General features: G+C 39.0%; 1 protein-coding gene across 1 annotated transcript in view; it reads right to left on the bottom strand.

The window, feature by feature from the left end:
- Positions 1 to 5,036, bottom strand: part of nt5dc1 (5'-nucleotidase domain containing 1) — a 70,448-nt gene extending 65,412 nt beyond the window's left edge. Inside the window, exons 1-6 of the mRNA XM_067573108.1 lie at positions 4,626 to 5,036; positions 3,307 to 3,398; positions 739 to 810; positions 495 to 604; positions 228 to 307; positions 53 to 134 (exon numbers count right to left, since the gene is read on the bottom strand). Of these exons, the coding sequence (XP_067429209.1) occupies positions 53 to 134; positions 228 to 307; positions 495 to 604; positions 739 to 810; positions 3,307 to 3,398; positions 4,626 to 4,718 (529 nt within the window). The 5' untranslated portion in view covers positions 4,719 to 5,036. The remainder of the gene's footprint in view (positions 1 to 52; positions 135 to 227; positions 308 to 494; positions 605 to 738; positions 811 to 3,306; positions 3,399 to 4,625) is intronic.
- Positions 5,037 to 13,414: the final 8,378 nt, after the last annotated feature.

Genomic DNA, 13,414 nt, shown 5'->3' with positions numbered 1-13,414 from the left:
TAAGTCAGGGGAATAAAATGAAATGTGTGTTGGTGAGGGATAAAATCCATACCTTTGAATGCAGATGTGTTATAATTGTGGTCGATGGCAGCAACCATGTCTTTCCAAAAGTCAGAATTCACCTCATTTCCTCGCTGTTTCCAAAAAAAATAAAGACACATTTGAAAATGTTTTTCCACAAAGAATTCTCAACTACTAATATGAAATCATATCTTATCAAATATTACCTTATGCAACATGTCCACAACTCTTCCACAGAGAAAAGCCCCAGGTAGATCAAAGTAGTTGTCATAGAAATAGTATTTTGCTACAAAGACCAAAACAAGGGAGCAGGAAATCAGTTAAATCCCACATACTGCACATTAGCCCGGGGTCTGACATAACTGATGGCCCGATGCCCCGGGGCTGGTGAAAACGTTGGACACTGCATTAGCCTACTTAAGAGTCAACAACATACAGATATTAGATAACAAAAATGGATAGGAACAGGATACCCGATCTAGTGAAGGAGGTATTGAGGCTGTTGAAGTGCTTCCACTCCCTTTTAGGACCATAATGTTTGATGATCTCTTCTGTACTGAGATCATTGGTTCCATGTGTCGCTCTACGCAAGGAAAAAAAACAAAACAAACTATTACCCCACTTTAAAATCTGTAAGGACAATAATAACTATGACAAGTGAAGTGAAGAGATATTTCAGGGAGAAGATTAAACAAATTTCATGCAAGAAGAGCCTACCGCAAGACAGTTCCATCTTCAGCCAGCTTCACAAGGTTTCCCTCCTCCAGATCCACCACTAGACCTTTAAAACTGGACACAAAACTTAGTCAGCATGTTATTTAAATGCAAAATGAACAATGGAACACATATTGTGACTGCTGCCCCGTCTTAAGCATGGACACTTCAATATCAGCAATTGCACTGGACATCAACATTTGCTTTCTGAGCCACTGCAACAATTTTTTTTGTCATAAAATGTAAAATTAGCAGACTATACACTTGATCAGTACTGTAGAGTGGTAGCATAAAGGAACAATCCCAATATATTCCAAGATCAATATCAGTTTCATCACTAGTGTTCAGTACAGACTAGGGCGAATGAATGAATGAATCAATCTGAATCGAAACTGATTCATAAAATCTGAGATCGATCTTTTAATGCATGCCTTTTTAATCTGAAATGAATCCAGACATCTGCCTTTAGGCTTGGTGGTGCCTTCAGTGGAGCAGCTCCCGCCATGTTCAACGAGATCTGGCCACGAGATCTCGTTGTGTGAGATCTTGTGGCCAGATCTTGTTGAACATGCCGGGAGCTGCTCCACTGAACGCACCGCTGGGCCTGTTGCACAAAAGCTTTGTGAGACAGTGTTTGTTTACCTGAGGTATTAGTGATGTTTACATTACAGCAGGTATGTTTGTAGCCACCTTATTTACACTGGCTGCCTGCTGATTCAACTTAGAAATCTAAAGTTGTTGTTTATACACTGCACTAAAGTAAGTACTGATCACTGATCACTCTTTACTCACTGACTGCAGAGCCTGTAGTTGAGTTGAGTTGCACTACATTGTGTTTACTGTTGTAGTGTGTTCATATTAAATAAAAAGCACTTTAACGTAACTGCTTTGAGGCCAATTCTTAATATAAACATTAATATTTTAATAATGCACCAGGTAGAGGGTTCCTTATAATTAATTTTCTGAGAATCTCTTATAAATCAAGCAAAATTGGTATTGTAATTTGCAGTGTTACAGCAGCAAAGGGGATAGTCCACTAGCAAGAAGCATTATCAAAAAAGCAAGATATAATAAGTAGACATAAGTAGACAGACTGAATGGCTGAATTCACATTATTGCACATAGGAAATATTGATATTGCACAGATTAGTATACATTGATACTGCACAAGTGATTTGTCAGTTTTGGTGTGTGGTCTACTGGAAACAGTATTGACTGTAAAGTCTGACAGGAGCAGGAGGAAGGACCTGCGGTATCTCTCCTTCACACACCGCAGGTGAAGCAGCTTGTTACTGAAGGAGTCTGTTAAGTCCTGTCAGCAGTCGAGATGCTGCTGCTCAAGCAGACCACTCCATAAAGATGGCTGATGCCACCACAGAATCAAAAAAGGTCCTCAGGGGTCCCCCCCCCCCCCCCCCGCACTGGAAAAACAGAGGAGCTCTGTCCTTTCTCATACAGTGCATTTGAGTTGTCTGTCCAGTCCAGTTTATTATTCAGGTGAACACCCAGGTACTTGTAAGATTTCAACACCTCCATTCCCTTGATGTTCACTGGTACAGGAGGAGAGCACTTGCACCTGCAGAATTCCACCACCAGCTCTTTGGTTTTCCCTCCATTGATCTAGAGGCAGTTCTGCCGGCACCACTCAATAAAGCCCTGAGTCAGTTGTCTGTGTTCCCTGTCGTCAATGTCTGTGATGAGGCTGACTATTGCGGAATCGTCAGAGAACTTTTGCAGGTGGCAGTTAGCTGAGTTGTGCATGAAGTCTGCAGTGTAGAGGGTGAAGAGGAAGGGAGCTGGACAGTAGCAGAGGATTTAACCCTGTTTAGGCCACACCAAGGCCCTCAGGCCTTGAGCAGACTTTCAGGAAATGCGCCACTTACTCTGTGAGTGTACAGCATGCATTTGCTTGTTTTTATCCCATAAATACATACTGTAAATTTGGTTATGTTGAAACAAGATTTCCCCTAGCTCTTTTTTGTGATTTGGAGTACTGTGTTTTGATTTGGAGCATTATGAGTGTGTTTTACATATGTATAGTTTGTTTCGTGCAGTTTGCTCAGTATTAAATGCCAAAGCTTGCAAATTAGCAGAATATTAAATAAAAAAGACAGATTTCAGAAATGGTTTCAATGGGGCGCCCTTGTAGCCCAGGAGTAAAGGTGCCGAACATGAACATAAGAACCATGGTCCTGGTTCTTATCTGGGCAAGAATATTTGCTGCTAGTCATTCCCTATCCCTCTCTTCTATCATTTCCAGGCATCTCTCTACTGTCACTATCTAATGAAGGAGAAAAAATGCAAAACTTTTGGGACTTGTTAGAGTGATTTATTGATTGATTTTGCAAAATTCTGAGTAAGGTAACACATTAGAGCAAAGGGAGAGGCATGTTTCTCAGCGATGGAGTGGATGTTGGTACACTGTGATTATAAGATTGATTTTTTTTAGCCATGAGTAATGGATGAATATAGTCACTATGACATCCTTTAAAAAAAAACTGGAAAAACAGATTACACCTGTTTATGTCATAGTTCTCCTTTGAAGTGGAAGAACTCCTGGTAATGACTCACCAGAAATCCCAGGTAGCAGGGGTTAAATTCAGGAGGTCCTTGTCATAGCCTTTATGCTCCACCAGATACCTGGCAAAGCTCTCATAGATCAGCTGCAAAAACAAAAATGAAATCATGTCACTCTGGAATTAGCAGCGCAGTCAGAATGCAAATGAAAACAGCGATGGCAGGCGACAGAAAGCCAAGACTGCAACTCAACACGGTTCATAATTGTGTTTCAAGACATCGATACAACATGGTGAGTACCTTTTAAAGCTGCATTAACAAAACAAGCTGTAAACACAACATTAACATATTATCACCTTATAAAGAGGTGTCATTATCGATTAATCTCTCAATTATTTAGTTGATTAATCAATAAGTCGTTTGCTCTATAATAAGTCAGAAAATTGTGAAAAATGTTAATCACTGTTTCCCAAAGCCAAACATGCTACATCAAATGTCTTGTTTTGTTCCGACTAACAGTCCACAACCCAAAGATATTCAGTTTACTGTCATAGAGGACTAAAGAAACCAGAAAATATTCACATTTAAGAAGCTGGAACAAAAGAATGAGTTTTTTTTCCTTAAAAATGACACAAAACAATTAAAGGATTATCCAAATAGTTGGCGATTATTTTTCTGTCGATTGACTAATCATTGCAGCTCTAGTAACCACTTTCACATTCATTATGCAATACGCTTTGACCTTTGATAACATTAGATTTGGAGAGATTGTTTGGCATAAGAAACAGATTTTTCAGTGGGACCACTCAATAATCGAAGAGCTCCTATCAGTCAACTGAGACTTTTATTATTGGGCAGCCCTGTGAGGTTCCCTATTCATGGACAAGAACAGCAGGCATAAATGTGTCGTGCATGGGACAGCACAGAGCATCACTGAACTCCAGGCCTTATCAGACAGGCCTTAGTTCTGATACAGTGATTAGCTGAGGTTCAACAGTCTTCTTCTTTTGTCACTCAGGGTCACAGAATGCAGCCACGGCAGGTGAGTCTGCAGATGCATGTAGCTCCTAATAAAAGCGAATGCATGGTGACATAATAAGCTGCTCGCTGTCAATAGGCCTCAGAGAGGATTTAAAGACATGTATGAGTAACACGCAGAGTGACTGCAGCATCAGGAGCATCGCATCTCTGCGTTTAACCACTGACCACATTCATATGCGTTTCCAGCATTCACTCATACAGGCGACAGAGAATTGACAAGTGACCGCTGAGCCTATTGACGGCTCCGTGCTATTTTTAATCCAGATGTTCTGCGGATCGAAGCGTCACGGCCACCATATGATTGTGTATTGGAGCTAGCTGCACACACTCACCCTGGAGGTCTCCTTCAGATGGTACCGGCATAGCGTATGGTCCAAGTCGAAGCCGATAACATCGCAGTCTGACAGGCTGAAGTATTCGCTCATTGTAGCTGAAGCTGCGGGACCTGCGGGGGGGAAGCGCTCCGGAGCCTACCGGTCCCGTACACACATTCACTGACTGATGTGTCAATGTCACTGGCTGGCGGCGGGGACGCTGCAGTCTGTAGCCGCGCTGCTCTGCCTTGGTTAACGACACCGCCAAAACAATTTTCCGAACCTGTTTTTCTTAAACCCGAATCGATTTTCACTGGTCGGTAAGCGTGTCAATAAGTTACTCATATGGAGGTAGGAGTTAAACTCCCCTGCGCCAGAAGAAGGCGGCAGAGAGGCGAGCGCGGGAGCGTGCAGTGCTTCCGGGTGTGAAACGAAAACCATAACGCACAGTGTATAGGCGCAGAGTGGATTTAGAAAGCGCATTCTATTTTGAAGGGCCGAATGGAACTGCTATGAGGCCCTAGTGATAAATAATGAGCCACTGGGCCCCCAACATCCCCCCTCTTCATCCCTCTCTCAAAGGATGGGCTCACCTTTTTTTTTTTTTTTTTTTTTAACAATTAACATTTCATTGAACTTTAAACAGACATAGGAATATACACAAGTATCAAACAAGGAGAAAATAACAATATAACATATACACTTAAAACAGAGGACTAAGATATTAACTAGAAAACAAAAAAAAATGAATTACCAATAAAATACAAATAGAAAAGAGGCTGTTTCGTAATTAAGACCAGGTGAGTACATGCATGGAAGGAGGCATACATGAAAGGGAGTTAAGACATAAATTTGTCTTTATGGGCCGTTAATGTAGAGAAGAAATCTTTCCCATTTCGAATAGTAACGTTCTATCCTGCCCAACAGAGAGAAGGATACTGAAGGAAACTGAATTAACCTAGTGCGCATATCACGTGACATGTACTTTGAATTGCATAAGATGCCAACCCATTCTTTATCTGTAAGTGTAATTCCAAAATCTGTTTCCCATATGGGTTCATAATTTTTCAAGTCTGTCTTAAAACAAGGAGCCCAAATGAACACTGAAACTGTTTTTTTCTTGCCATAATCATTCCTCCTGCTCATACTGACTTATAGAAGATCCCTTCATAATGCACTTACAACGTAAGTGATGGGGGACAAAATCCACAGCCCTCTTTCTGTGCAAAAGTGTATTTAAAAGTTTATCTGAAGCTAATATGAAGCTTCAGTCATGCAAATGAGTCAAATCAAGTAGATATCTTTCAACATTACAGTCTTGTTAGTGCCAAAGTCCCTCTTTTTGTTATTTTACTTCCACAACAGCTCAACAGGGAAACACTGTCCAAGGAAACACAAAGAGGGAATTTGATGCAAAAAAGATTGTAAATGTGGCAGATATCCACTTGATATGACTAACTCAGACTGCTGAAGCCTTTATATCTGCACCAATCAATATTTTTCTATGAACAGTCAGTCAGTCTATTTATATGAAAGGTGTCTAACAAACCCAAAGACCCAATTTTGAAGTTCCCCTCAGCAGAACATTTGAGTGTCTTTCAGCTCAAAGTTTTGGTTTTACAGCTCACACCTTTATTGTTTTGGTTAAGTCTCGCTGCTCTCATCAACCTCATTTCCAGTCACAGTAGGCCACTGTTTTCAGCTAAAACACACTAAAAACCTACAGTATGCTAGCTGCCCAGCATCAACAGCAGACGGTGGACATAGTGCAAAACTAAATCTCTGGGGCACCCCTTTAATGAAGCAGGACCCGCCTTAAGGCTTTTCTCGTGTCAGTTATATTATGCTTCTTAAATGTATCCACACTCATATTGCAACAAACAAATTGGCACACATTGATCTTGGGGCTTTTGGGGACTCCTGGGGGTCTGGGGTCCCAGAGCAATTGCCCACTTTGCCTGGTTGGTAATCCACCCTTGATTTAATCTTAAAGTACTTAAAAAATATATCTCTAATCATTTTGACTTTGTTGATAAATTTAATTTGACAAAAAACAATAAAAAACAATATTCTGTGATAATCAGAGTAATTTCACTAGTAATGCTGAATATTGCATCCATTTGGCACTTATACCATAAAGTTCATCATTACACATTAATCAACTTGACATGAGAGATACAAATTGTACTGTAATACTTTTGTAATGGATGTTTTTACCTCTATGGAAAAGATAAACAATTTAATAACTAACTAAAAGAGTGAGTCAGAATTATAACCAGAGCAGTTTATTTCATTAAAGGCCTTTTTCACAGCAGACATTTTGACTTGTCATAGTAGGAAAAGTGTAAGTTTTAACATTAATTCAGATGAAACTGTGTGTCAAGCCAGAGGGGCAGCATTTGTAGGTATAAGGCTGGGTCAAGCTCCTGGGTATCTGCTCTTTGCTTGGGTGAGAGTAGGATTCAAGGACAGTTAAAGCGTATTAGGTCAGGGTTAGAGAATGGTATCACCTGTCAGATGGCTCAGTAGATTTATTATGGCAAAGCTTGATATCCACCCTGCAGGGCCAAATGAAAGGTCAAAATATTATTTAACATTAGTACAGAGCTTATAGTAATGCTCACCCAACTACACTGTGTGTATTGATAACTGTCAATTGATGTTAGCTGTTTAATTTATTAATTTGAATTTTAAGAAAGCACAGGAGAACCCTGAAAACCCACATGTTGTTATGTTGGTACATTTTCTTGATTAAATTAATGTTGCAGCTTTGTTTTTTGTGATGGTTATATTGCTAACTGAATATTGTCTGTATTGTATTCATGGCATTATGCTGTCTTGAGAGAAAAATACTTTCAAATAACAGATTATGACTTTGGTTTTTAATAATTATCAGTGTGCTAACAGTAGTATTTAACTGTACCAGGTTCTGCCAAGAGAAAAAAACTGATGAAAAGTTTATCTCTGCTAAGTGTAGTACCTTGAGAGTGAGTTGTGTTGTGAATAGGGGTGTGCCCGAATACAAATACATCAATAGCACAAATAGTGGGTTGTTTTTTGTTGTTGTTGTTTTTTTATGAATATTTGTTTCATACAAATATTTTAAAAATTATTTGTTTTCGGGAAGAAGAAAAAAAGATCGCTATCTCAGTCTCTCTCCTCTGCTCCGCTGTTACGTCTATCAGCAAGTCTCAACAAGGGGAGTCACATCCACCTGCTACATGACGCACATTTCCTAATTTGGACATCACTTCCAGAGTTGGGGGTGTTCCCCAAAGATAAAGCTGAGCTACTGACATACATGAAGTGCTCCCAAGTGACTCTCCATGACCTGTTTTTCCCCTTCTGCTTTCCACAAAGTTAAGTTGTAAAAAATAGGCAGTAAATGAAAAGTGCAAACCAAGAATCGCCTTTGAAGTTCTTCCCTACACGTTACATGCTGTGCTGTCTCTGTGTTATGGGTGTATAAATAAGTAGAGATCTGTCTGCAATGAGGCAACAAGCAAAGTTTTAGTTCAGTATTCAGCGCAGTTGTCTAGGATCTGGGAGACTCCAGTTCGAGACCCGATATGGCGACCTCCTTTGTAAGGTAGTTTATTCATGAACACTTATTGTAACACTTTACTTTTCTAAAATGAAAGCGTAATAAAAACAAAACAGGATTTTTAAGCCTCTTTTGACTTTATTCGAATACAAATACAAATAATTTTGCTGTTTCAACAAATACAGATACAAATAAAAAATACTCTGCATATCCCTAGTTGTGAATTCAAATAAATATTGATAAAATTCCTTATGATACTATCGTAAAGCTTGGCAGTCCTTGCTATTTTTTAATAAGTGTTACAACATAACAAAAGGCATTTCCAGCAATTGACTACGCTAAAAACAAAGCTTACCTAGTCTGTTGCATGCCACATTTTGGCCTTTGTCATGTCTCAAAAACTGACATTCATAGAAAAGTTTGGTCTCATCTTCAACTGGAGCATCTGCAGATTAATTCCATACCCAATATTTTACGATCCACTAAAGTTAGGCATGATACGAGATGAATAAATCCCTGTTTTTTTTATTTTCACTGCCATCTTGACTGTACACACCTAGCAGAGATCTGCACTCTACTGAGTACACTCTTATAGTGGTTGTTTTTTTTTTTCCTAATTACGACTTTAAAATAACATTTTCTGACTCATTATCTCAAAATTTAGTATTACACAGTACCTAACTGCATTTACTGTATTTAAGTACAATTTTAAGGTACTTCTACAGTATTTCCATTTTCTATTACCTCATACTTCTACTCCACTACAATTCAGAGGAAAATATTATACTCTTTACTACTTTACTCCACTATATTTTATTTGGCAGCTTTTCAGATTAAGATTTTACATAAAACAGTGCCTGAGTGAGTGATGAAGTTACACCATTGGTCTGCCGGCCGAGTGTTGGAGTTTCCCCATTGGCTGCTGCTCTTTCAAATCAGTGTGATATGATGGGAGCGGAGGACAGCAGCATGACTGTGTTTCCTGCTTCGAGCTCTGACACGCTCAGCTGCAGTGTTAAATGCAGTGAAATTGGCTGAACTGTTTAAACAGACACATACCAGTGTCTCTGCCATTGTTTCTGTGATTGACTCTATGGCTGGCAGAACTGGCAGCTTTGGATTTTTATGACAGAACTAATACCAAGACACAAGCTTTTTATTTCTGTAACATTTTCACATCACAAAGGATGAACAACAACATTAAAACATGAGTCTTGTGGGTAAAACATGTGACTCATGTAGCTGTTATATCTAGTGCACTTGAATTTACTGTAACTGCAGTAACTGGGTGGAGATAAGCCTCATTTGCACCAAAAATGCCGTCAAACCTTTCATTTACAGTTTCCACAGCAGCCGCAGGAAAGAGGCAGAAAATGGGCGACATAGAGGCATGAGAGAGAGCGCACAGTTAAAGCACCATAAATAACCATCACTCTGACAAAACACTCAATACAGAGTGAAAAACAAGAGACATCCACTGAGTGAAACAGATGAAAGAGCAGGAGGAGTTAACAGATAATTAGAATAGTTATAATCATCATTAAAATAAGTTCTCTTTCAAATCAAAAATCCCAATATAAGAGTAGTAGTATTGTTCTTGCAACAACGTTTATTTCCCTTTTTGACTCAAACATAGCTTAACCATGTCATGTGATGCTACTTCAGTACACTTTAACAACAAATATTACTGAGACCCCTACAGAAAATTGCAGATGAACATTTAATATCCTGACTATCCCTGTAACAAATTGGCCAAAATTTTACAAAAGATCCCCTCCAGACATACAAAAATACTCTTGGATCATTAATGTGTGTCTGACATGGTTTTTCCACAAAGAAGTTCCAATTACCACATGAAAATCCTTAAAGCAACATCTACTCCTTCTCCCTCATTAAAAAATTCAGAATCTATGAATATGCAAATATATTTCATTTTAGAAGTTTAACTGCTGGACACAAGATGTCTCCTCCCTCACTGTAAAGTCCATTTTTAATGTATGTGCACTGGAGGCTTCAAGTTTCCACATCCCACTTGTATAAGTTCAATTTTGGACCAAGATTGGCTTCCAAACTAGTTGTGATGTCACAAATAGTACTCGAAGGCCCACCACTTAAAGTCGTGGATGTTTGAACTTCACTATGATAATAATAAGGAGCACCTAAAATTTTAAAGAGATTGGGTCTGCCAGATCTTTTACTCCCCCTTTACATAGAGTAGAGGTGTTGCGATTTTAATTCAAGCCTTGCCACTTACTGAAGTGAAGGTCAAGAGTGATAAATTGGGACGTTATGTTATGATCACAGGGACACTGTATGGTGACAAAGTCTCTTACTTAAATGTCTATGCCCCACCAATATATCCTCCTGATTTCCACACTAAAGTATTCTCTGTTTTCAGACTGGATTGTTGAATCATCAGTGATTGCAGGCGACTTTAATTGCTGTCTCAATCCCCGATAAATCACATACAGGGTCACGATCTAATGTTGGAATTAGTCAGTCTCTGTTAAGATTGTTACAGGAATTAGATCCTAAAAAAAAGCTAGTCTGGTCAACTGAGATAAGGTCTGGAAGGATACATTCTAATCTTTTAGCCAGAATTTTAGCTATAATTTTTCTGTCCACATCAAGCAGAGTGATTGGTCTGTATGAGAAGCAATCCTCTGGTGGTCTGCCTTCTTCAGAATAATTAAAATATTAGTATCCATCATAGTGCATGGGGGATAGCCAGAATCAAACTAATGGGACACCATTTTAAGCAAGGGGTCAACTAGTAGACTGAAAAGATTTTAAAAAACTCAGGGGTCAGGCCATCGGCCCCGGGGCCTTGCTATTTTGCAAGCCACTAAAACTTCCTCCCATGAAAAAGGTCTGTTTAACAGGTCTTTCTGGATCTGAGAAACTTGAGGTAGATTAATGGCTGACAAGAATATTTCCATCAGATCCTCAGACTGAGACTCAGTTTCAGAGATATAAAGATTCATAAAGCGCCTTAAAGCATCTGCTGATATCTTTGATATGATGTACTCTTTTGCTTGTCTCATCTTTTCTCATTGGAATAGCCTGTGAATCCACCTTTTTCCTAAATAGGTTAGCCAAGTATTTACTAGGCTTATTCCCAAACTCGCACATTCTGTGTTTAGCAAAGAAAAGAGATTTCTGAGCCTCTGATGACATGGATACCCAAAAACATAAAGTTTCCCTTTATGATGATGACATTCTGCTCTTTTTAAGCAACCCGGAGGTCTCTATAACCAGAGTTGTTGAGATTATCAAAACCTTTGCCCAGTTCTCGGGCTACAAGATCGATTACTGAAAGTCAGAGGCTATGCCCCTAACCCTTAACACCTCTTGGACCTTGGCTCCTTTTTGATGGTCACCTTCTGGGTTCATACTTCCTCGACTGCTTTATGTTTTCCAAATGGTCCCAATTCTTTGACTCTCCATTCTACAGCTCACTATCCTCCTTCTTACAGAAAACAAACGGGCCAGATTGAAATTACAAAAGCTGCAACTCTGTCTTGGAGAGGGTGGGTTGACCTTGCTGAATAATAAATATTACCAAATGGCTTGCCTCTGCTGGTATCTTTTGGAATGGTTTAGAAATGAACCCCGATCCACATGACTTATCTTGGAGACCGCTCTTTTGGATCCAATTCCGCTTCACAATATTATACATGTTTCTAAAAAGTGGGTTTCAGACAAAGCAAAGGGAAATTTTCTCCTCCAGATCATATTAAAGGTATAGAGAATTATTAGGAAGATATGGACTCAGGAAGATTCTCTCTCTCTCCTCACTCCCATTCATTTAAATCTGGATTTTCCCCCTGGCCTTGAGGACCGCATGTTTCTTTTGTGGTCTGGGACTACTACTGGGTCTACTATAGAGGACTTAGTGGCTAATGGTACTGTTAAATTTTTTAACCAGCTCAAGGAGCAGTATGACCTTCCCACAAGACACTTTTTTAAGGTACCTGCAGAACCGTAGCTTTGTTTTCTCAGAGGTAAGGTTGCACCTGACTAGGTTCTCTCGCTCCTCTGTAGAAGAGGTCCTGCAAGATCCTGAGGCCAGAAAATGCTCTGTTTCCCCCACCAGAGGGCATGAGTCATCTTAAATCGCTTTGGGAGGCAGACTAAGTCAAGGTGTTGCAATTCAAAATTATTCATAGCCTCTAGAGTACATCAGTGCTATGGAATATATGAATATGAAATATAATTTTCAAATGTTGTAATAAATGCAAGGTTACTGAGGGATCATACTTCCATTGTATTATTGATTGTTCCTTTTTTTTCTGGGGAAACGTTTGTAAAGAAATTTCTGAAATGTTTGGTAAAAATCTTAAACCTCTGTCTTGTATTCTTGGATTACATTCTGCATTGAATCTTAAACCCCATATGTTAAAACTGCTTGACGTTCTTTTGTTTGGTGCCAGAAGATGCATCTTACTTCAGTGGATCTCTGACAAACCTCTCAAGCTCTCAAAGTGGTTACAAGGTATAATATAACTCATCCCTCTGGAGGCCATGACTTACTGGTTTAAGGACAAACTTTCAATGTTCTATGAAATTTGGGACCCCTTGTTTTTGGAACAGAGAGTGCACAGACTTTGCAGAGAAGCCTCTATGGACTTATTTGGACAGACATCTTTAGAGAGGCTCATACTTGAGTCTCAATTAAGCGGTATATTGTAACACTTCACTGCCTGGATATCTGGTCATGTACCCATTCAATTGTCAGTGTGTTTTTTTTTTCTTTTTTGGTTGTCATATATCTGTCTATTTCTTTTCCATCCTCATTTTCTTCGATGTATTTATTTATTTAGTTTCACCATCGTATGGAAGTTCTTGTTCAGTGTGTTTTGTGTAGAATAAGGTGCTCTTATGTTTTCTTATATCATGTTTGTCATCCTTAAAACTAAAACCAATAAAGATATCTAAAAAATAAATCTGAAATTAAATAGATTTAAAACCATATCAGACACACATTATTGTTCCAAGAAGAGTATTAACATATTTTGAGTGAAGATGGACTTTAACTATTTTAGTTTCAGTCAGTTTTGATATTTCATCGTTTTTTGTTTCCTGGAGGAAAAGGGATTCCTTATCATCTCATAATTACGAGAGTCATGAAACTCGTTGGAAAAAATCATGACTCATTTTCAACCCAATCATTTTCAACTCTCTAAAGGAATCTGTTTATCATTACAGTTGCTATTGTTCACCTCAGTCACCAGAGGGCACATGACGTTACCTCACTGAAGGT

This window comes from Thunnus thynnus, chromosome 18 (genome assembly GCF_963924715.1).
Source record: "Thunnus thynnus chromosome 18, fThuThy2.1, whole genome shotgun sequence".
Taxonomy (NCBI): Eukaryota; Metazoa; Chordata; class Actinopteri; order Scombriformes; family Scombridae; genus Thunnus; species Thunnus thynnus.
The sequence above is the reverse complement of the archived record's forward strand: the minus strand, read 5'-3'. Positions and strand labels throughout refer to the sequence as shown.